Source organism: Pieris napi, chromosome 22 (assembly GCF_905475465.1).
Source record: "Pieris napi chromosome 22, ilPieNapi1.2, whole genome shotgun sequence".
In the NCBI taxonomy this organism is placed as follows: Eukaryota; Metazoa; Arthropoda; class Insecta; order Lepidoptera; family Pieridae; genus Pieris; species Pieris napi.
The window spans coordinates 5,500,807-5,526,565 of NC_062255.1; the positions used below are offsets into that span (position 1 = coordinate 5,500,807).

A 25,759-nucleotide genomic window follows, 5' to 3' on the forward strand; every position below is an offset into this window, starting at 1 on the left:
AGCAAAGTCTAAGTGCGCACTATAGATCTCACCCTTAGTGCTAAGTATGACGCCCGTATATCATATCATACACATTCTGGACAATCAGATTTCATGCTACTTAATAGCAGATAGCCCTAAAGACATTACATTGAAATAGAATATAACGAATACAGTATAAAAGCCAAAAATTAGAATTAATTAATCAAACAACAAGAGGAATTGTTGGAGGAATTTACGAACACAGGAATATTTATTTTTATTAAAAGGAAATGCATAATGGATATTTAATTTCGTCTTAATAACAATAAGAACAATTGGCAAGAATCTATAAGTATTAGAATATTTTATTCTATGGTGTATACAGATTTAGTAGTGATATCGATGACTTAAAGGTCTATGTTACCAGGTCATAAAATTAAAAAAAGTAGTGATCTGTGATATCGTTTAAATATTTAATATATGGTAGGCGGTAGCCGTTACAGTTACATTTTCAAAATATTGTTTAATTTTATTATATTCTAGTTAATAAATATAATATTATATTAGTGGTAGGTACTGCACATAAATCAATATTTTTTAGATATAAAGAAAATGGAAAATTCGGTAAAAAGTCAACGCGATACCATAAAAATAACTTGGGTAAGTTTTGTTTTAGCAAGAATTAAAGATATGAAGAAGCGATATTATTGCTTACAATTGCTTATAATTAAATCAATATAGATATAAGGCTGAATTTTGGGTTTCAATTTGTTTTAATTAACCTTTTAATGTTTTCAGCGTCTTATCTTCAGGGAAATACAACCATTATTTAGAGAAATTGTGGAAAAGTTTGAGCTTTTACATAAATTTGATGAAAAAGAAAAGGATGTTGTCGATAAAATGTGGAATGTGTACAAACTTTGCAATGATCAAATCAGGAAGTGTATTCTAATATTAATAGAAATTTTCAACCATAAAAAGGAACACAATTATATTAATAAGGTTTGTTCTTGCACTGACTTGACTTTGATTGGTAATAATTTTTTATGCTTTAGGTTTTACAGATTTTTTCTAAGATTATTTCTTAATGTTTCGAAAAACACAAACACATTTCTTGTTACTAGAAATTCCATGTCAAAGAGTATAGTTTTTTGTCCTGTGTCCTACACCACAGTTTCACCTGCTTTAATTCTGTCGTAGCATGATATTATAAAGTCATCAGTCAATTATAAAATCTAGATCTGGACACCCTTATTACCTATCAAACTATTATCATACCATCTAATATGTACAAAAATAAAAATTCAAGTTTTATTTTCCAATAAATTTTGTGATTGCACAAACACAGTGACAAAAGATATTTATATGTTTATATGTATGAGACTACTGAGCCGCAGATGTATACATTATATGAAGCTATTAAATTGTCTATATGTTACAGGAAAGCTTACAATGTATTCTGGAACGTCTATCTTGTTGCCATCAGAAGTTACAATCAATCAATTCACATGTGGATACACTATTTGGTACCAGTCATAGCATCACCGATGACTCCATAAATATCAACACTATGTATTTTGTTAATTGGATAGATCAGACATTTGATATTCTCAATAATCTATCAAATACAGTTTACGAAACAGATTACAAAATATCTGAGGAACATTACGAGCATTGGAAAGACAATGTATGTGAATTGAGTATTTTCATACTTTTCCATAAGTTGATTGTGGGTCATCTATTTGATACGGATCAATGAGTTGCAATAATTTTATACAGTGGTAATAAATGTTTGTTAGTAATAGTCTGAACCATCACAGTCTAATGTAAAACAACTGCTTACCTACATAACACTTATAGAATATAGTTTCTCAGGCCAACCATTAATAATGTAAATCACAAAGCTCATAATGTGATATCTTCACTTGACCTTTTTGTTAAAGATGGTTTTGCTGTGTAAACTTTGAATCATTTTAATTGAAATATTAAGCACTAACTAAGCACTTAGAATTAAAATGAAATTTGAGGGGCCATTATAGGACTTTGAACATTATTTAGAACCTTGGTTAATTAATTTGCGAGCCTGCATTAATTTTAATACATTGGTGATGAGCATTTGAAGATGTCATAGAAATAATTCATTATTTTTCAGCTTGTAATATGTGTTAGTGGAATTCATACATGTATAGATGAAATGTTGCTATCAGCTATGACTCTTTGTAAATATTGTCTGCCGATGGATCAGCATATTGTCAAGGCTCGGTGTCAAGTGGTAAGTTAAATAAACATGTTAATTCTATTCATGAATTACTTTTAATTGAAATAACAATATCTTTTTTATCATGACCACCATAGAGAACTAAACATTGTGTAATTTGTGTTCACACTTCACATATGTTAAAATTTTATTGTATTCTATTCATAGATAATATTTTGTGTATGCCTTCATATTACATATACTATATCTATATATATATAAGATGGTCTTCGTTTGAGGCTCCTTCACGCCTTAACCACTGATAGTATCGTAAAGTAAATATTTTCTTAGCGGGAAGTTAAAAAGAAGAATAATAAAAATATGAAAAAAGGGTGCACGTCCTGATGTACGCGCGTAAGAAGTTATACTTCTTTGGCATTATTAAAAATAGTTTTTGATTGCATGCAAATAATTAATTACAATTAAATAATCAAAGACTGGAAAAGGAGTCATTATAGTCAAAGTTCAGTTTACATTTGAAAAATTAAATAAATAAATATTTATTATTATTCTCTTACATTCAGTGTAACATAAATTCTATTATTATTCGAATGCTGTTTTTAAATTATGTCCAATGCCGTAGCATCTTTCGTGGGCAACTTCATTCTGTTAATTTTGTGCCGCGGTGGGAGCGCATCGTAAAATTTCACTCTCATCAATTTTTCATAACGCGCCTAAAGAAGTATAACTTCAAAAATAATAATAAAAAAACATAAAATTTTATTTATTTCCTATTTTAATTCGCCCAGCAAAGCGGGCGGGAAACGGCTAGTATATAACAATAATGTTTCACTATTTTATTATTAGAAAAAAAAATTGGTTATTATTTCAGGTGCTAAGAGAAACGAAGGCCCTCCTATCTGACCTAATAAAAGGCGACTTAGATTCCGTATTTCATGCTTCCAAGGAGAATTTAATTCTGCCAATAAAACCGTCGAATATTAATGTACTAATAGATGTGTTAAAGGATGTTCTATATGTACTAGAAACAAACACAAACACAGCACTATTGGCGCTCCTCATCCATTGTTTCTCGTACAATATATGTCCGGTTGAGAAATTGAGAGACCATTTTGTTAAAGAATGTGCCTGCAACGAAGAATGTGATTTTGTAAAGGAGTTTGATGTTTATAATGAACGGCTGATGCAAATTGGGTCTTTTGCTATATCATGTTCGTCTGATGAAAATAGTATGTATAAATTGTACCATGACTTATAGTTTGACTAACGTATATATTGGTCCTAAGTCTGAGGACAGAGATATGTTTGAGACTGACTGGCCTAGTGGTTTGAGCCTGTGAAGGTTGTGAGTTCGAATCAGGGCTGAAACAGGATTCTGTCTTTGTGCGTAGTAATATTAGTTCTCTTTTAAAGAACAGTGGCTTTCACAATAGGGATACGATAAATAAGGGTAGACTTTTCCAGCTGTCTTACAGGTTGCAGAAAATAAATACTTAATTTATGGGCCTAAGTATACGTTGCTATAACATGATTCCTAGTGAAATATTGGAACTGCCTTTAAACAGATTCAAAACACATATCAAAAAAACCTTAATGTGTAAAGGTTACTACACAGTCAATGACTACCTGGAAGATAAAAACGCTTGGCAATAGTTCTAATTATATTCTTATAATTTGATTTGTGTGTAATGGTGAATGTGGTAAATCACAACAGATTTTTATATTTTTTTTACTTACATAACTTTAATGACGTTGTGGTTTATGACATTTTCCTTTGAATAATTGTAATGTAGAGGGATGGTAAAACTTGCCGAGTTTCTTGCCCGTTCTTCTCAGAATAAGGCCTCCTGGTAGATTTCGAGAACGGATAGTGTAGTCTTGCTCTTTCGCGAATTTTGTAAACGTTTTTGACATTCATAAGCATGCGCTAAGACGCATCTAAATTGAATAAATGTATTTATTGATGCGTTTTGATTTTGATTTGATTTTGTGCACATTTTAGCACTTGCTTAGCTTGTACGATGAAAAAAACATTGCAAGGAAACCCGAATTAGACCCAAAAATAGATACAAGCACAATAGTATGATCACCTACTTGCTATTAAAAAAAAATTTAGCTAGTGGTTGTAGCGCCAATGTTTTTTTTTTGGTTTTTGTATTATAACGATTTTTATTTAATTTTCAGGAGTTCTAAGCCTTCGTAGTGGCTTAGCAAGTATAGAAGGCCTGGATTCACATTTAGTTCCCGCGGTGATGGTAGCACCGTTGAGCTATAACGCATCGTTATTGGTTAACATTTGGAAACGGGAAGTTGCTGATATAAGGGATCAGGTGTTTCTTATTGTTGATCCGACAGCTTTTGCGCAGGTATTTTAATAATAAGGTGTTTTAGTTGGTTAAAATAGCAAAATAATTTATTACTATTAATTGAAATCGGTACTAGGGTTTTCTGGAAAAGCGGAAAAGGCCGCTCGTTGTTTTCCAATCTTGAAGTGAACTAAAATCGTATTATATATTACATAAATAATTTTAAGGGGATTTATTTCATAGTTTAATCACAAATAGAATCATTAAAATTTCAGAATTCTTTTAAATTTAAGAAAGTGCCAAAGTTCCAGTATTACGTCACGCAATTTTTGGAGATTATTGACCCCCCCCCATGTAACGCGCCGTAAAAAAATTCTGTACCAAATTGCAGTACTGTACCCAGTATAGTTAAACGTTTCGTGACCACCTAGTGACTCTATACCTAAAAGTTACCATTATGTGGTGTAAAGTACTGGAAAGTCGAATATAATATTAAAAATAACGCGTAATTCAAGCCCCGCCCCGCATCGTAACGTTATACAAAAGGACCCCCTCCCCCCAAAATTCGTTACGTAATACTTGAACGCTCCCAAAACCAAGGGCAGCCCCATTTGTCCTATATTTTCTACAGACGGAAAATGACGTCATAAGTCAAATTTCGAATGTTGCCATTTTCTACGTGACGTCATAATTTTTTTAATTTTTAGAAAAAATATCTAAGATTTTTTTAAATAACATAAAATCCTGAAAATATTTCTTGTATGCTTATTAGTTTTCTACTAATTTAAATAAATGTGTGGCGATTATTATAATAAAGAAACGATATAATCCTGCAATTTGACATGTGACATTCCCTTATTATTTCAGAGAGCAAAGCAAATGATGCACAGTTCCTTACTTGAGATTATAAAAGATAAAGTTTACAACAACACGAAAGTGTGTGGTGTGATCAACACTGGTTGTGTGTTAAGTGATTTTTTTCACGTGTATCGAACCAACGAACCGGACGCTCTGACGCATCATGATAAGCTGCTACCATTGATAAGTGACTTGGATAAAGGTATCATTTTTTTTTTAAATGGCTCTGGCACGGTTTGTGTATTAGCCAGCGTCAAGTATAAGATTTTTATAATTCGTGCTTTTTGCCTTAGAAATTCGACCATGTCCTCCATGTACGGTTTAAGCACTCGCCCGGTACCGCACAACCCTCCCAAAGGCCGAGAATAAATTTAAATTAAATTAAAACTTGCCCTCGAACCGGGAATCGAACCCGGTACCCCTCACCTAGCTGCCACTTAATAAGACCTTCATAAAAAGAAATCAATAAAACAATTATAATTACATTAGACTATGTTATTAAAAATATATCAGATATACCTGTATTAGTACGAGATCCGGCTGCAGGATTAGTACGCTCAAATGTTATTTGCTGAAAATCAAATTATTATGTATATTTATAATTAGGAGAGAGAGATGTATATCTACCAAGGTGCCTATCTAAATTTGGTCGCTAGTATTTTTATTGAAATTATTTTGAATTATTTTTGGGAAAACATTTCGTTCACTTGTCTATATATATAAAAATGAAACCCGTTTTCCGTTGTCACGACATAACATGAAAACGGCTTGACCGATTTGTCTGATTCTTTTTTTATAATATTCCTTGAAGTACGAAGATGGTTCTTACGGAGAGAAAAATTAAAAAAAATTGAGTGAAAAAGTCTAAAAACAACACTTTTCTATATTCCCATACAAAATATTCGTAATAATACTTAAAAGTCAATTTGAACTTTAATACCATATCATAAAGTTCAAGTGTTAGTGGAGGGGTTCCGGGAAGGTAAATTTTTATTTTTGGACATAATGTATTTGTTGTCTTATCAACTTTCTTTTTTTTATCTTACTAGCTAGACCGGTGTCCCGAATAGCAGAATAAGTAAAAAAGAATAAAGAATCGACTGTTAGGCGGTACGATGTTCGCCAGGCCAGCTAGTTATTTAAATAAAATATCGTCTACATCACGGCAATTTACATAATGATTTAAAAATAATTACGGGTGCCGTTGATCACATGGCCGCACTTCTTCATAAGTAGTGTAAGGAGCGCCTTTTTCCTGAGGTTGTGCGTTCGAACCACAGTGTACCAATGGATGTTGTGTGCGCAATAAACACTAGCTCCATACGGTAAACGCAATTATCGTGATACCGGCATGACTTAGCCAAAAGTCGACGATGTGTAACATGTATAGAAGGAATAATCATTGCCTATTAGATAGCCAAATCATCACGAAACAGATACAGAAATCTGAGGCCGAGACCTAAAAGTGGCGCCACTGGTTTTAATAGATCCTGTCATGTCTCGAATCCAAAAAAGTAGGCCAAATAAGAGGCTGAATTTGTGTATATAGATCAAAGAAACAGATGCAAATTCAAACAGGTGTTCGTTAGTGTATGTTGTAACGAAAAGATAAAGCTACGGTTTTCTAGAAAAGCGGTGCCGTTATTTAATGGCCGTAATGTAACGTTGGGTGAAGTCACCCATACGTTGTTTAAATAACATCGGAGTAGGTTTTCTAGAGAACGTTGAGTGTCACCGTAACGTCAAATAGCGGTGCTGTCAATTGCATGACGGCCGTCATAGCGGTGACAAACATTAGTTAAACGTTTTTCGCTTGTAGCGGTGCGTATATTTAATCAATACAATGACTTGGACGAGCGAAAATGATGAACAATTATTTGATTTTGTTAAAAATCATGAAGCTTTGTACAATATCAAATCCAAAGAGTACAGACAAGCTCAGATGAAGCAAAATTTGTGGAACGAAATTTCACTTTTTTTCGTCTTCTGATGACTCTTCATCATCCAAAAATACTAATAATGCTCTGTCCAAATCGTCCATTCACGACCTAACTCTCGAGTGAGTACTGAGTGACTACTATTGAATACGGTCGCACTACTTTCTAGGAAACCACAACTTGGCAACCGCAAAGACGGCCGTTATTAACAACCGTAAAATGACCGCTTTTCTAGGAAACCGTAGCTTTACTCCTCTGAATTTTAATAGTTAACCCGTCGTGCGTTGGAATGTCGGCTATAAAACATATCATTAACACTTCACTTCACATCACATTCGCTTAACACATAATGCTTATTAATAATATTAAATTCCAGTGATACCAGAATGCAAAATTGTCAGTAATATGTTGGCAACACACGACGACTTTAAATACAGAACGAAAATCACAGACTCAAAAGCGACTTTCGAACAATTAATTAAGAGATTAAAACTCCTCTATACAATAGTGAACAAAATAAATTGTCTATTATCACCCGAAGAAGATATTTTTGAGGAATCGATTAAAAATGAGACTTTCTCAGTGGCTAAGACAATGAATAAGAAAACGATGAATTTGACTAAAATGTTTCGGACGAATGTTAAGTCCTCCACGGCGAAATTTCCTTTGGCGGTTTTGACTAAGAATTTCAAGGCAAAGACGGAACTGAGTTTTTCATTGAAATTGGATGAAATATGTGATATTTCGGATATAAAGGTGAGTTTTTGAAGTTATACTTCTTTATGAAAAATTTATGAGAGTGGAATTTTACGATGCGCCGTGACACAAAATTAACAGAATGAAGTTGCCCACGGAAGATGCTACGGCATTGGACATAATTTAAAAACAACATTCGAATAATAATAGAATTTATGTTACACTTAATGTAAGAGAATAATAATAAATATTTATTTTTTTAATTTTTCAAATGTAAACTGAACTTTATTGACTATAATGACTCCTTTTCCAGTCTTTGATTATTTAATTGTAATTACTTATTTGCATGCAATCAAAAACTATTTTTGATAATGCCAAAGAAGTATAACTTCTTACGCGCGTACATAAGTACGCACCCTTTTTTTCATGCAAAGAAATGTCAAAATTTCCTATTGAGCGCTGTCAAATGTGTCAAACTTCATATAGATTGTTTGACAGCTCTATAGATAGAAGTTTGAAAGTTTTGAGTTTGTTCTAGAATACAGATAACAAAATTCGTAACTTATTGAAATAATAATTAGTCCGAGGCGAAATCCAAAATGTTTTTGACATACGGAATTCTTACAGCTTTAGTGTAATAATTCCGCAAGAATACTGTAATTACAGTAAATATATATTTTAGAAGATGATCCACACGAATGTATAGTAATTTATAATTTATTGTTAAAGGGCCGAAACACGTCGATTTTATATTCGCCGATGAAAAAGGGCTCATTACGAAAAGCTTTATTGAGTCGATGTATGAAAGTGGAAAATGTAGCACATCCTAATGAGGACGAAGAAGACGAAATGCTCAGCTTGCAAATAACGGGTAATTATTTTCACCAAAACTCTAGCATATGCAAATTGTTAATCTATGGTTAAAAAATTTAAATATCATCTCTATATATATTAAAATTCTCGTGTCATAATGTTCGTTCCCATTCTCCTCCGAAACGGCACGACCGATTCTTATGAATTTTTTTATGCATATTCAGTAAGTCTGAGAATCGGCTACTATCTTTAAAACCCCTAAGTGTGTGGTCCACCCCAAAAAAATTTTTTTATATGATACAGCATACAAAAATACATACAACCCCTAATTTTCACCCTTCTACGATCGACCCCTATTTTTTTTTATTGTAGATACTTCTTTTTATTGAACTAAAAAAATATTTCTTAGAAATAATATACATGGCAAAACAACTTTTATCCGGTCAACTAGTTTATTCATAAAGGTAACTTAATGTAAACTTATGAACGTCACTCAAAATGCTTCTAAATTTAAATTTAGTGTCAGTTCTCAATCGAAACGAACTGGCACACACAGAAAAATAAAAATCCAAAAAAATAATAATGTTACGTATTTGCGCTCATACCCACTAGAGGTAAGATTAACCCGAATGTAAACAAATTCTACGATCTAACATTTTTTTGCTTCACGTTAAATGCCAATTTATTAATTAACCGTCACTGTTTTTTCTCTTTTTAAATAATAAACAAAATTCACTTTATTGAAGTTTGTATTATTTGCCTTAGTGATTCCGTAATAAAATTATCACACTGATCATGAAATATTGACATTTCAGTGGTAATGAATAAGTAAATTTGCGGAAAATAAGATTAAATTTACAGATGTTTCACATGTCAAGACATTAATTCTGTACCAATATACTTTATGGCGTTGTAATGTTTATTTAATTTGTATCTAAGAGCAGTAAATAATAATTGTTTCTAAATTATTTTCAGAATTAAAAAAGTAAAAATAATCACACGGATAAATACTTATTAGAAAAAAATGTGTGCGTGTACTAGGTGTACACACGTAAGAAGTGAAACTTCTTTATGACCTTATTTTTCGAAAAATGATCTACTATATGCAACTTTACAGAAATTGGTTAAATAAAGTTAAATTAGATAAAGTTTAACAAAAGGCTTTTATTATCATAGACATGAATACAAATACAATTATTGTACTACATAGTAGTACAGTAATAAGTTTAAATGACATAATTACATTTTTTTCTAAGATTATTACAGAATTTCATTAATTGTAATAGAATTATTAGTATTACTATCATTGTTATCGTTATTATATATTTTTGTTACTAATGGCTTCGAATCTCTTCGGATCAACCGTGGTAGGGACAAGAAAAAGATGGCGCGTAACGGAAAAATGTGACGCGTAACGAAAAAATGTAACACTAAATTTTTTTCCAACCCCGATAAAGAAGTTTCACTTCAAAAAAAATTGCATAAAATTTTTACACTATATAAGAACAGTTAAATTATTTTTCTTTTCTTAAATTTTCAGATGTTTTAAACGACTTAAACAATTTGACAAAATCAAGACGAATGATGAACGTAACATATAACGATAATGATTTAACGAATGAAAAATTATCAGTTAACGGAACAGTTACGAATATAACGTATGAAATGGACGAGCCGTCGAATATAGGAACTCTGGAAAGGATTAATGATTTAAAATTGGTGACTAGTAGACTGAGTGATTTAAAATCCGCACAAGAGACCAGCCTTTAATTGATATTCAAATTGTCATAAGAAACTAAGGGACACGCTTTTTCACGTTATCAGCAATTTTTTAAATGGAGCTGAATAGTTGTATAATAAATATATTTTTTAATTTAACAAAGTACAGTTTCATTTATCTAACCTAAATGTTTACCGTCAAACGCGCAAATGCGCGGCCACAGATATGTAGAATTGTATAACGCCATAGACAATAGATATTGAGCTCTTTTATTTGTTTATTTTTGCTAGATGCAAAATTTATGTATAATCTGTGGCATATTCAAATCTTTGATATCCAGTGTAAGAAGTGCGTCACTACAGAATCATTTGGCGTTCTTAATTCAAATATGAGATATATAAATTATCGATTCTAATATTCATTGTTGTGTACTTAATAAATTCCGTCTTTAAATAAAAATACTTTTCTGTTAATGTTTATTGTGATTAAATATTTTTGAAATATGGTGTTTCTATTATTCATTTCATTTTGAAAAAAAGCTAATAAGGTTATTGAAGTGAAACTTCTTTATCGACGTTGGAAAAAAATTTACCGTCACATTTTTCCGTTACGCGTCTTTTTTCACATCTTTTTCTTGACTCCACTACGGTTGATTCGAAAAGATTCGAAGCCATTAATTACAAAAATATATAACGACAACAATGATAGTAATAATTCTATTACAATTAATGAAATTCTGTAATAATCTTGGTAGTAATAAGGTAAAATGAAATAATTGTATTATTTGTATTATTGTATTCATGTCTTGGATAATAAAAGCCTTTTGTTAAAATTTATCTAATTTAACTTTATTTAACCAATTTCTGTAATTTAGCATATAGTAGATAATTTTTCGAAATATAAGGTCAAAGAAGTTTCACTTCCTTCGTGTGTACACTAGTACACGCACACATTTTTATTATTACATTATTAAGATATGAAACGCCAATGGACTTGGACTGGACTTCTATGTGTGCAATTATTTTATACGGCTCATTCTGTGAAGAACGATGATGTCGTTAGGAAACCTAGTATTTATATACTAAGTCATATTTAGTACTAGTACTAGTATAATAAGTCCATTAAATATCTAGACCGTATATTGGAAACGTATTGAATTTAACCAAAGCAGTCAAACATTGTGTTAAGTGTCGTTCCCTAAAATAGTTATCCATTTTCGCCTAGTCGTATAAAATATTAATATCGCGACAGAATGTTCCCAGTGCGACCAATCAGCGCTGATTTATAACGCGAGTGTAAGTTTCGATCGACCTTTTGGTGCTTACGTAAAAACTACGAAGTTAGATATAAATTCGTAACTAATGGGGTGTAGGACAGACAATATATGGCGTCTGCTGTTTATGCCAATCAATCTGATACGTTTTTAATGTTTAAAGAACTTTATTTCTCATTACAAAAAATATTTTTTTATTTACATGAGAAATTTAATATTAAGTATATACGAACGAGATACACGTCGCCATCAGCTAGCCCAATTTTAGTCTAATGGGCTCTTTCTGATGTGTATCTTTAATGCCCTTTTGAACTGATTAATCACGCTAATGTTACGAACCTTAGACGGCAACTGATTAAACAATTGCACACCCTCATACCTAATAGATCTCTTTAAATAATTTGTGCGCGGCTTTGGCAAGATAAGCAAACTCGCTCGACGAGTATTGCGTGTAGTGGTGAAAATCCGTGGGCCGAAATCGAACCTAGATAACTGTGAAGATACAGACATATATGAAAAATAAAGTACGGTTCCTGGGTCGACGCGATGCTTTAATCGAGAATATAACTTTCAATCTATATATGTTATAATCACGTACAACAAAATAACAAATTAATGCTAAAGTAATTACTATGATGCAGTATTGGCCAAGTGGCTTCGTGCGACTCTCATCCCAGAGGTCGTAGGTTCGATCCCCGGCTGTGTACCAATTGACTTTCTTGCTATTTGCGCATTTAACATTCGCTCAGTGAAGGCAAACATCGTGAGGAAACCGACATGTCTTAGAACCAAAAAGTCCACGGTGTCTGTCAGGCACTGGAGGCTGATCACCTACTTGCCTACTAGATTGAAAAATGAGCTTGAGTAAGCAAAATGAACAGCCTGCACAATCGGTACTACAATGTAAATAATAAAAAAAACTTGTATTTTGGTTGATTAATGACGTTTAATGAATAAATATACCTTGTTATACTACGTAGTTTTTGAATATATGTACTAAAAAACAATATACTATATACAAAAACATCACCATTTAATTAAACTTCTCTAACGAATATCATAATTACATATTTACATTACTCCATGTTTCGACTGTTTATTTTTTGAAAATCAAGTTGGCAGCACAGCTGTTGTATTGAGGTCCAGTATTTTGCTGACCACAACTATGACAATAAAGGTATCTATGTAAAAATAAAAATCTATCGTTTTATCCCTTTAAATAGTTTTATAGGGGCCTCATAGCCTAGCGGTCTTATTAAGTGTCAGCTAGGTGAGGGGTACCGAGTTCGATTCCCGGTTCGAGGGCAAGTTTTAATTTTATTTAAATTTGTTCTCGGCCTTTGGGAGGGTTGTGCGGTACCGGGCGAGTGCTTAAACCGTACATGGAGGACACGGTCGAATTTCTAAGGCACGAATTATAAAAATCTTATACTTGACGCTGGCTAATGCACAAACCGTGCCAGAGCCATAGAGGTAAAAAAGTTTAGTAAAGTATTAAGTAAGTTTTATTTAAGTGCTAACCAAATCTATACAAAAGCTCTTTTATAACAGCGTAATCTCATTATAGATATAAGTAACGAAAATTCATTTTTAAATTGCTTATAAAACTTTACCCAGAAGCTACGCAATAAATAGTAGTCTATTTTAAACTATGTCTAATGGTCGTTTAGATTGCTCACCTTCAGACTTCAAGTGTTTCGACAACAAAGTGAGTACGTCCACTGGCTCATAATGGAAACTTTATAAGGTGAAAGGTACTCGACATTGGATTGTTTAATGATAAATAATAATAAAGCCACTTTAATTCCATACCGTTACAAAAATTACATATGAAATGGGATTGGAGTTTAACAAATGAGTGTCTTTCAAGGCAGTTTTTGCCGCGCACCACCACTATGTGAAACCAGCTGCCCACTGAAGTATTTCCGAACCAATTCGACTTCAGAGTCCTTCAAGAAAAGAGCGTATCGCCTTCAAGAAAAGACCGGCAACGCACTCGCAAGCCCTCTGGCATGGAGAGTATCGATGGGCGGCGGTATCACTTAACATCAGATGAGCCTCTCCTGCCCGGACACTGTACAGTGCGAGTCGAATACACAGCAAAAAGTTTTTGTTTCCGGTAGCGGTGATAATTATCCGGTACCTACAATTTCATAATGTCCCAGTAATATGTGCCTTCCGTTTCGTTATTATCCTTAAACCAAATTTGATCAAAGCAAAATCCGTACGAAGTCATACCCTAAACATATAAACTACCTCTCGACCTTACCCAGGGGTCTTCGGGCATGTCAGCGGTTAGACAAATCGATCTCTAGACTGGAGGAAACTCATAAAATCCTCCACACTATTAAAAAATCCTTTAAAACTAAAGGTTGCTTTCCTATCAACGATATTTTTGAAGTTATACTTCTTTAGGCGCGTTATGAAAAATTGATGAGAGTGAAATTTTACGATGCGCGCGCACCGTGACACAAAATTAACAGAATGAAGTTGCCCACGGAAGATGCTCCGGCATTGGACATAATTTAAAAACAGCATTCGAATAATAATAGAATTTATGTTACACTTAATGTAAGAGAATAATAATAAATATTTATTTATTTAATTTTTCAAATGTAAACTGAACTTTATTGACTATAATGACTCCTTTTCCAGTCTTTGATTATTTAATTGTAATTAATTATTTGCATGCAATCAAAAACTATTTTTAATAATGCCAAAGAAGTATAACTTCTTACGCGCGTACATAAGTATTACTTGTTTTTATTATTATTCAAGACCATTTAATGTGGAAACATCGCGGATCTACACGTAATAAATCTAATGGTATTAACTGGTGACCTTTTAAATTCAATTAATTTATCTATCCCTTAGGACTCTGGAAGCTTTTAATACTCTTGATTGGCTTTCTCTTAGACATTCCTGTAACCTTGTAAAAGCATTAATTATTGAAAGATGGCGTTTCTGCATACAGGGTTAGAGAGGCTCCTCCCAGTGTTTAGACTCGGTTAAATTAAAGTAGATCTACTGAAAAAAATTTACGATACGATCTGATTTGTAAATGCTATTATAAAGTTGATACAATGGAAACTATACCTGTGAATCTTAATAACATATGATTACCTTACCTAACGGTAATTACGACATACTTACATAACTTGGCGACTTGTGTTATAGCAATGTCACCTGTCAAAAGTGACATTGCTATAATACAAGTATACAGTATTTACAATATTCTTAACCTACATAGTAATAATTAAAATTAAAACAAGTTGAAAAAGGTTTGTCCCTGTGGCAGTGTACCTTTAATGCTGACATCATTTCCGCGCTGTATTGCGGTACTTATTCGTTGAGTGAGGAAAGGACTATCTACCAGGCACCAACTTAAATCGTTAATTTGCGCTAATTAGCTATAGCTAATAGCTCTACTCCAAAGGGAACAAAGTCAAAGTTGGAAGAGAGACTCTTATATTTGTCATAACTTTTTGCTATTACTTAACAGCAATAAACTTTATATTTATGACAGGAATATTATTAATACATAAATTAAATGTATTAATTATGTAAATAACTTAATAACCATTCCATCAGTATTTTCTTATGACGTTGTCACGTTCAACTATCGTCAGTAAACCGACTTTACAGACAACCGATTTTTTACAACACTCAAGTGCATCATATTGAATACGGTAGCATTATATTGAATCCAACTATATTAGTATCTATAGGATTCTCTCATACCCGTGCCATCAGCATCTCAGAAAATTGGAAATGATATCACTGAACGATCGGAGATTTACCGGCGTAATGTTCTTATACAAACTGTCCCTTATTCTTTTCATTACATTGTTTAAAGTCAACATAAACTTCCAAATTCCCTCTGTTAAAATCTGGCAGTTCTCTCATCTATCATTTGAATACAACAGAATGAACGTTACACATTCATAGCTTTCGTAGTGTCCTGATAAATTTTAAAAGAAGCGTGGTTACTTTGCGAATATTTAAATAAGAATAATTATTAATTTGTTTTGGAAATAAAATGTCCACCATAGTTGTTGTTGGATATTAGAACATTAGATTGTAACTTAATCTGAAGAACATTTTTTTTTCTGTGATATGGTGGTCTTTAATAAATAAATAAGTAATGTGTACTGATGTTAATCACTAAAAATCCTTTTTATTAATTTATTGTAACGAAACATTGGACGAAAATTACTTGATAATGTAAAATATGCATTTTACGCGTTTCGATATTAGATAAAATTCTGTATTTTTCAGTATATACAGTTATTTTAGCTGGCAACACTGGTATTTTCCTGGAAGAACTAACTACTAGCTCCTCCCATGGGTGCCACGCATGCGTGAAAATGCTCAAAACTCATATAAAAGCGACGCTACCAATTTATAGTAGCATTCCCGCCTAGAATCTAAAGAGTTAGCAAGAAAATATCGACATTGAAAAGTTTAGTTTAGTGTCTGTGGATTTTTAGTTCTGTGAGTATCTTTTTTTTTGTTCAGTGCGCCATAGATATAATTTAGTCAATTTTAATAGAACAAGTTCCTGCGACAAATTGTATGGTAAATGATACTCAGACGTAAATATTCTTATAAAGTGAATAAAAGTTTTGTTTTAGCATTACTTTAAAAAGTGAAAATTAAAAAAAAATAAGTTACGAAAAATCATTAATAAAATAATTATTGATAGTTTTTAGCTACTATTTGTATTAATATTTTTTCAATTATTACGTTGCTCAATGCTCATACTTTTTGTGGTAGGTTTATATAGCCGAAAAAAATGTTGTAATAATTGTATCTGTTGAAATAAATATGAATAATTTAATTAAAAAAAATATAATATTATTTTTTGAGCACTAAGTTAGGTCGAGCTGAAAATCTCTATGTGAAATGTTATTTTTTGCGGTGTCTTTTTTAAGTATTTTCTTTGAAATATTAGTAATATACTGAATTATAAAAATGCATTTATGACTCCCTTACCATTAACTTTACGTAAATAAAATAGCAGGCGTAAACTTTTAACCTTTACACATATAAGCTACGACAGAAAGCTCGTGTAACTGCAGGTAATTGAATCTGCCAAGTTTGTCCCCCGTTCGACAGGCTATTTATTATCTTGAGGAAGAGGGATTATCACTACTTAAGAATTTAAATAAATAGATTGAACATGCTTATGCAAAAAAATATAATAGAATCTTATGGACACTTTATATTTTATTCCCCATAGACAATATATAATCTAATATAAAAAAATATTTGCTGATTTGCAATCTTTACATAATTTTGAATCAATAAAAGTAGTTACATTTACTTCAAAACTCACTTCTAAGGTAATGTCGAGCAGGTTTAAATTGATATTTTTGGCATAAAGTTAAAACTATTGCCATAATATTAAAAAAAAAAGATATTTTACATGCGCGGAAATTAATTGTTATTTCTGTTGCTTTGCCGAAGAAAGGAAATGAACAGAAATTGCACCAATTCTTTTTTACTGTCCAGAGAAACGACAGAAGAAATTATTATTGGTCATCCTAAGTCTTTTAAAACATATTTTTTAAAATTGTTTGTAGGATGAGACTTGGCAAGCGGATCAACATGAAGAACCCTCGTCCTTTTTTTCTATTTACATTTACAGTTGTTTTCGCTATCTCAACTTATATAACTGAGGTAAAGATTCATCTATGTCTAGTCTATTATTTTTAATTTAAAAAAATATTTACTAGTTAATTATTTTAGGTCCAATGTCTCCCAACTGAAAGCTCTTCCAATCCCTGGCCAACATTCCCCCGCAGAAATGTACAAGCACTCGCTAGAGATGGCTATCTTAGAAGTATCTCTCCCGATTACAAGAGAAGCATTTCTACATTAGCCAAAAACGGAATGCTTCCTACATTCAGAGCACCATACAGTGACACTGACCAACAAAACCAAGAGGATGAAGAGGTCCACGAGAAACGGAACCTCGCTTCTCTTGCCCGGCTTCGAAGCTATACCACTATGAAGAGAAACATCCAAGCATTAGCTCGAGACGGCTTCCGCTTTGGAAGAGGACAGTACAGCCAACCAAATGACAAACGCAACGTAGCAGCATTAGCAAGAAACGGCCTTCTTCACAAACGTGATGAATTAGCTGGAGATGAATACTACTTCCCATTTTACCAGAACCCAGTACCACCTCTCTCAGAAGTCGAGGGTCCTTACGATTTTAACGAAATATATGATTACCAACAGTCTCTTAATCCCGAAATGTACGCGCCGTTGCAGCAAATAGCCAAGCGAAGTGACGTTGGATTGGCGCCTACTGATAGTATGAACAGATTGGATAGCGATGCAAATTGGTACTATAAAAGGGGAGTTGTAGGAATGCCAGTACACGGCCTTTACCGACCTGTATTCATCGACACAAACGGTACTCCACGTAACAAGAGATCCATATACTCGATCCCAGATGTTATCGATCACAATGATATTCCTGATTACGAATCTGAAAATGATGATAAGCGATCAGTCGGTGAGTGTTTTTCCTTCACTAATTGTACAACGTATTAATGATTTTAACGAATGGTTACTGTTACAGATGAAGAGATGCTTAACAATTTCGAAAAGCGCCATATTGGTTCGCTTGCTCGATTAGGTTGGTTACCGTCCTTTAGATATTCCGGAGGACGGTACAGTAGGTCCGGCCGCGCTAGGTTTCTGATTCCGAGTCAAATGGAAAGGTGTGATTTATCGGTGTTTTGTCGGGACTATTGATGTTAGGATTAGTGTCGGCTTTGAATGTGCACACTAAAAATAATAAATTGACAGCATGATCGCTGCTGAATTAGTAAAGAGTGAACAATTAGAAATGTGAATTTGAAGAACCGACTTCAATCCTTCAATCTTCATAATGACTGTGTACTAAAAACATTTGAGTTCATTTTTGGAACATAAATTTGAAGTCGGTAACAAATTAATTGTTTAGTTATTAGATTTATAAATGTTAGTTTAGCGAGGTTGGAGCATGAGATGGATGTTTATTAGAGCTTTGAACAGACTCCTTTCAAAGGTGTCTTGTTTGTGAGTGTTTAGTCGATAAATTAGTTTCAAACTTTTGCTAAGTGGCCTTGTTTTACAGGAAGCATACCTATGACGAGAATTTCGGGACTAGGTGAGTCAAATATAAAAATAAGCACCAATGAAACTTTTTGAAGTTATACTTCTTTAAGCGCGTTATAAAAATTGATGACAGTGAAATTTTGCGATGCGCGCGCACCGTGATACAAAATTAACAGAATGAAGTTGCCCACGGAAGATGCTACGGCATTGGACATAATTTAAAAACAACATTCGAATAATAATAGAATTTATGTTAAACTTAATGTAAGAGAATAATAATTAATATTTATTTATTTAATTTTCCAAATGTAAACTGAACTTTTTCCAGTCTTTGATTATTTAATTGTAATTAATTATTTGCATGCAAACTAAAACTATTTTATATATTACGCGCGTACATAAGTACACGGACCCTTTTTTTTAAATTAATAAAAATTAATGTTTTTTTAATATTAAAAAGCTAAAAATATTTTAAACGCTATTGCCAGAAACTTTAGTGCAAATCACGGACAAGCTAGTATTCAATACTTACTTAACTATTAACTTACATTTTTCAAACACTTATAAATTATGTATTCTATAGTCTGATCTGTGTATAAAATTATCATAATGAAATCCTTTGTCACGTTTAATTATTATCAAACTGAAATGGAAGTGATTAGGATAAAACATCCATTATTTTAAATGTTGAGGTATTGAGGGTTATAGCGTGAGAGCGTTTAGGACAATAGACAATAGATACTTCCTTAATTTTTACATAGTTTCAGTATTATAGAATATTGTACAGCTTTATAAGTGAATATTTTTTTATTATAGGCAATATCTCTCTGATTCCGAGGCTGACCCATTCGTCGATTCAAACAACTCCGACATACCGCCGCCGCCAGTATCTGCTCACACGCACCCGACCGGCCGGTACCTCCACAGAACGCTAAACGATATTCCCAACGATATTTCTTCCTCAACCACATCCAAACAAGACGACCCGTTTGTCAAAAACCGCTGGCACAACAAGGCCCTCCCCAAGTTCTATTACTTCCGGTCACTCAAAGTCCCGTACCACACATCCGGAAAACGATATTTGGACATTCCTATTGACAATTTACTTCTAAAGAAAACCTACAACAATAGTCTTCCAAGCCGACGTAAAAATCAGTAGCTATGCCACTGTCCGTTGGGTGAAGCTAAAGTGCGAAATTAATCTATTTTCTATCGAAAATCAGCTTTTGACATCATTCAAGCTTTAATCTTCACACCACCGGATTGTTTGGGCATATATCAAATGCAGGGATCATGGATCTTGTAGACAATAATCTACATTATAATTATTTTAACAATGTTGTGATTACAATATATTTTTTGAACATATTGCTAGCGGTTTCTATCGGGTATCTTCTACAAAACGACTTTGGCCAGCACATGATTTAAAAGATTTTAATATAAGATAGGTAATTGTTGTCAATCGCAAATATTAATTCAATTAAGTAGATAGATAACTAAATTCTTAATTAATAAAAGTATAAGAAAAATGTGTTTATGAAATATGTTTAATGTCAAATGGTCTCTTTAATGACTAGAGTTAGCTGTGTTTGACAAATAAAATCCTCTGAAATGCTTTAACTATTTAAAATCTTCTGACAATAAATGAATTGCGACCACAAAGATAATAATCTTAATATCTTGTCTCTTCTAAATTTATATATCTAGTCCGTATTTTATTGTACTTTAGATTTTACTATGTATAATATTTTTATTGTAAATAAAATAACAATCAAAATTTGTGTCTTATTTCAATATATTTGCCAATATGTTTTAATTATACATTGCTTTGGTTTCAATTAATAAACAGAGAACGGATTTTTGTCAAAAATCAAGCCACGGGTAACCTGGAATTAAAAAAACACACTTAACGAATACTTTCATACAATTTCGTTATTTTAACGGAGTTGTAAATTAAAAGTAATTATTTTCCGTTAAAATCTTGTAAGAGGTAATCTTAAGAAATTCTGAAACGTCTAACGAAAGTTATTGGATATTTCTATATACAAAAACTTAATTTTGACTAAATATTTCACATTTGATAAAAGTAAAAAATCATTTAATCACATAGGTAACATAATGTACACTTATGACATACATAGTAAAAAATACATATTAATGCTTCTAATTTTACATTTCTCAAATCAAGGGCGTAGAACGGAAGAGAAGAACTGGCTATAAACTCTCCACCACTCTTTTTAATCGCCAAGTTTTTTGTTTTACACGACGTTTGTAAGGAGCTGCAACCATTACACCACGTTCATGGAATCTTAAGTAATATATAATAATGAAATAAATTAAAAAACAAATATTTGTCCTCTATCAGCAGGAGGCATGGTGAAATAGGAGCACGCACTTACATTCTCGTGGGAACAACATGCAAACACATAGTCGAAATAACCAACATCACCGCATACACGAATTCAAGTACGACCAGTCACCACAAGCAGCACCCGTTCTCGAGCATGACGCATGGCCAGCCATCGGCCCCCTCGCCATATTTTAGGGAGAGAGACAACCCGACGCATGGACGCCGCCACAAGCAATGGCATTTAAGCGGGCATGACGATCCTTGAAATGTGAACTTGGCTACATAAGAAAATAATAATAATACTACTTATAATAAACTATGTTTACCATATTTTACGTGCTGTTTTCGGAGCAGTTCCTGTTGGGGGTAGAGGAACAAATACCTCCATTGCAGTTGGGAAGAAGTACCCCGCAATTGGTTGTGATGCTCACGTTATTTGGTAAACACAACCTTGCAATACTACAGTCGGCACATGAGAGTCCAGGCTGAAAATGTTCATTGCTTAAAATCGTTCAAAAGGAGGTCATCAATTTGCGATGTTATCATCGCAAATTTGAATGCGTTTGTGCAGTTTTATACGCTCAATATAGTAATTATAATTTTACGTTATATAATAATATATCATTAGTACATAAGTTTTAAATCTGTGCGAGGTCCTGGTGGACAGAAAAACTGTGTCCAGTTAATTTTTAAACTATTTTAAACTTCTTCCTTTCTGATTATGTATACAGTAAATAAAAATAAATATAAAAAGTGCAGACAGAAAGACCATCTCTTGAGTGATCCCAGTTAATGAAAGTCCACTCAAGTTCTACTTCGCTAATTCATCCTTGAAGCTCTTCAACGACGTGATAAATTGTATCTTTAGTATATCAGTTCTCATGTAAGTGACTATTATCTGTTATGAGAATAAGGGTCTGTTTCACAAAGTATGTATAAAGTACCAAATAGCTATGCAACACATAAATTATTTGGAAGATAAATTGTGCTATTTGACATTTCATCGGACTCTTAACTTATAATGGACTTTATGTGACGAATAGCGCTATCTGACAGTCGTGAAACGCAACAATAGTGTTTATCCTACCAATAAGTAATAAATAGCTAATTTGGAACGTATGTAGAACTTATCCGTACATTGTGAAACAGACCCTAAATGTCTTTAAACCTAAATAAATCAATAAATGTGTGATGTAGGCACCTTGACAGTTACGGTAACAAACTAAACGAATAAATGACATACTAAAATCTTAAGCAAACTTACTTCAGAATTATAATTGCAGGAACCTAAATTTGGTAGAAAAGGAAGAGATGGCAGCGATCTTTCCACTCTTTCCTCGTGATTTAAGATGTTCTGTGCCCGATGAATTTCGACACCAATGGAGCTTGGCCACCGGAATCGTCTCTCTTCAGTATCCTCTCCATCTTCAGCCAGAATCATGTGAACTGCAAGCTTTGATTAAAACTACCTTTACATTTTGTATTCTACATACACGTCAGACAGAATTATTAGATTTTTTCATTTATGATGATCATTGAATTTTCTAGTCGTTCTTGGCTTTGCAAGCATTGAAGTTGTACGAATCCCAGTTGTGTCCCGATGTCCCGGTTTTTTACGTAAGTTATTAAATAATAATTAATTGATACTTGCTAGAAGACCCATAAAACGTATACGTTTTATTAAAAGTATGTATAATAACCCATGTAACCCAAAATAATATTTTCACTCGGAGCAGTTAACCACGAAATCTATTCAGATAAGAATTCTACTATTCACTGTTACGTATAATAAAGATAATTTTGGACAAGAGACAAACTCACCAAAGTTTATGCAACTGTTGCATAGTGATTACCCACACGAGTTTAAATACACTATTCACTAAAATCGATTTTTTTAACTCCTAATAAGAGCGAAATTGCAATATACCACAGACTATATAAATTGCGCGCTTAAATAATAATTAAACCTCCTTGGATCATAAACTTCTTTAATCTATAGTTTTTTGATATTGATATTCTTTATTATTATTTAGATAAACACACTAGCGGCTTAATAAGCTGATGTGCGCATATTTGCGGAAATTATCTAACCTGTTTTTAAAATAGTTCAAAGAGGGTGCACTAATTACACTTTCTTCACTACGCGGCTTTGGAGAAAGTTCTTTAGTGAATTTGTACGTCATTTGACACTCGTAATTCAAATACGATACATGAGATAAAATACAAATGTCTTACCAGAGCAGTTGCTAACACAACGAAATATATTTTGTTATGAGCCATTTCACATTCACAACCGTACAGATTATATTTAAGAAAGGCGAGATGGCGTATATATACAACCGTTAAATAATAGAATTCATTGTGATACGGATCGTGCTATATGCTTATAATAAGTAAATGTATTTTACCTTTGTAATGTAAATTTGCGTAGAACCCAATAAAATGTAAGAAGTCTGTTTGTATAAATTTTGCAGCAATTTAAACTTACTTGATTGATAGTTATTTACCTTACCTATTTCGTTAGGTACCTACAGGTTCAAGTGTAATAAATGGTAGGGGAGCCCACGATGCTAAATGGGGATTTACTAGAGCGTCGTAGAGACCTATTGGGATGCAAAGCTTAGATAATAAGAAGAAAAAAATGTTATATGATATATTTTTTTTTTTATTTTTCCTTTTCATCGGTGGGGGAAGCGGCTATAGATTGTTAAATATGTAAAAAAAAACTGTTGCATGGACATCCTCGAGCGCGTCAGATATTGATAGCATCAATGCCCTACGTATTTTTATTAATGTACGTATGTTAATCTGATCGTTTGCATGATGCGGGTGGTTGTATTTAAGGGTTGAAAATGAAAAAAAAAAAAATATCGAGCGCGTCAGATTTTCTAAGGGAGTGTTAAGTGCACCAAAAAAAAGCTCTCATTCACTAATCTGACGATTTCGATGGAACGCAAACCCACGGCCATTTTCATAATTTGCAAAAAAAAAAATCGCAATTTTGAAATACTCAAGCGCGTCAGATTAAGATATATGTGGTTCATCTTTATGTTCTAAACGTACTGTCTCATAATCTGACGATTATCTAGAGGGATTCGCCTGATCTGACAAAAAAAATTTAGAAAAACGGTTCACCTAAAGGGCCATTCCTGCAACTTCCCGCTAATTCCATTCCTGGGCGCTTAAAATTGATATTTTGAGCTCGCTGAGTTCAAAGAAATAAGAAATAATAATAATAATAATACATTTCTATGCATTTGAGCTCTCCCAGCTCGAAAGTCTGATAGAAGTTTCATAGAACACTATTTTGGAATTTTCAAACCGCAATAACTTTTGAATGGATCAAGCAATTTTCACGCGGTTGGAATTGGCATTCGACGCAGTTTTATCATCCTCATAAGTAATTTTGCAATTTTATTTGATCGAACCACAAATTTCGGAGTAATCCCGAAAAAACACTTTTTCGGGTTTCTTTCGTTCACGATATCTCCCGAACGAATCAACCGCTTTTGACCAGCTTGGTGGCAATCGACGTGGTTTTTCAAGCTCAAAGGCGGATTAGTTTTGGAAGTTGATCAATAAAGAAACCACTTAAAAAAAAAATATTTCTTATTTTTTTAAGATTTCTCAAAATCTATCGGTCCGAATCGGTTCAAATTCACAGGAAATGTAATTTTGAGGGAAATATTTAGAACGCCGTTTAGTAGATTCCGATCGGTTTAAGGAAATGCACGCATTTAACTTTATCGAACAATTTTTGTTATTTCGGCTTGCGGAAATCGTCAGATTATATATTTTTCATTATTCTTGAATTATTTCCTTCAAAATAAAAAAAAAAAATTAGCTACGCTCGAGAATGACGATGACGTTTTTTTTTTTACAACTTTGTTGCCCTCCCGTTTTTTTCCGTCACTCTCAAATTGTCAGATTAGTGGAATATACACTTTTTAGGATGTAATTAACTCACCCTACCTTAATCTGACGCGCTCGGGAATTTCTGATGGTCAATTTTTTTTTACTAATCTGATCCTGTCTCCTTTACGGGCGGCCTTATATATGGGCCTCATATTTTGTGGAGGTACTTAACCGGGTACGGGTTCAAGGTATCCCCTTATATATTAATCTGCCGCGCTTTAGTAAATCCCGAAATCCCCTCTTGGGCTCCCCTACCAAAATATCTTTAATTTTTTTTAAGTTTTAATTTGCGCTATTTTGAGAGCAATGTCTAGTGGCTTCAGCGTGCAACTCTCATAACTGAGGTCGTATGTTCGATCCCCTGCTATGCACCAATAGACTTTCTTTCTATGTGAAAACATCGTGAGGAAACCGACATGTCTTAGACCCAAAAAGTCGACTGCGTGTGTCAGGCACTGGAGGCTGATCACCTCTTGCCTATTAGATTTAAAAATGGTCATGAATTCATAAATCTGAGGCCAAGGCCTAAAGAGGTTGTAGCGCCACTGATTTATTTATTATTTGCACTATTTTGAGGTTGTGCAAAGTGAACTTTAATG

At 33.0% G+C, this 25,759-nt stretch overlaps 2 protein-coding genes and 1 long non-coding RNA gene across 3 annotated transcripts; 2 read left to right on the plus strand and 1 right to left on the minus strand.

Moving 5' to 3' along the window:
* The first annotated feature begins 464 nt into the window (after nucleotides 1-464).
* LOC125060954 lies at nucleotides 465-11,007 on the plus strand. Its single transcript, XM_047666084.1, has 10 exons — nucleotides 465-621; nucleotides 760-963; nucleotides 1,403-1,648; nucleotides 2,114-2,233; nucleotides 3,051-3,408; nucleotides 4,364-4,545; nucleotides 5,353-5,545; nucleotides 7,657-8,036; nucleotides 8,706-8,847; nucleotides 10,330-11,007. Exons 1-10 carry the CDS (start codon nucleotides 574-576, stop codon nucleotides 10,557-10,559), a joined length of 2,103 nt encoding a protein of 700 aa, XP_047522040.1. The 5' UTR covers nucleotides 465-573; the 3' UTR covers nucleotides 10,560-11,007.
* A 5,153-nt stretch (nucleotides 11,008-16,160) lies between these two features.
* On the plus strand, nucleotides 16,161-20,598 carry LOC125060972 (neuropeptide-like precursor 1). Its single transcript, XM_047666104.1, has 6 exons — nucleotides 16,161-16,276; nucleotides 17,368-17,464; nucleotides 17,534-18,308; nucleotides 18,375-18,516; nucleotides 18,915-18,947; nucleotides 19,712-20,598. The coding sequence occupies exons 2-6, from the start codon at nucleotides 17,369-17,371 to the stop codon at nucleotides 20,052-20,054; spliced, it is 1,389 nt and encodes a 462-aa protein (XP_047522060.1). The 5' UTR covers nucleotides 16,161-16,276; nucleotide 17,368; the 3' UTR covers nucleotides 20,055-20,598.
* On the minus strand, nucleotides 20,506-23,551 carry LOC125060973. The gene is made up of 4 exons (XR_007118953.1): nucleotides 23,481-23,551; nucleotides 22,510-22,698; nucleotides 21,572-21,730; nucleotides 20,506-20,781 (listed from the first exon to the last, which is right to left on the minus strand). It is a non-coding gene; the product is annotated as an uncharacterized LOC125060973 (long non-coding RNA).
* Nucleotides 23,552-25,759: the final 2,208 nt, after the last annotated feature.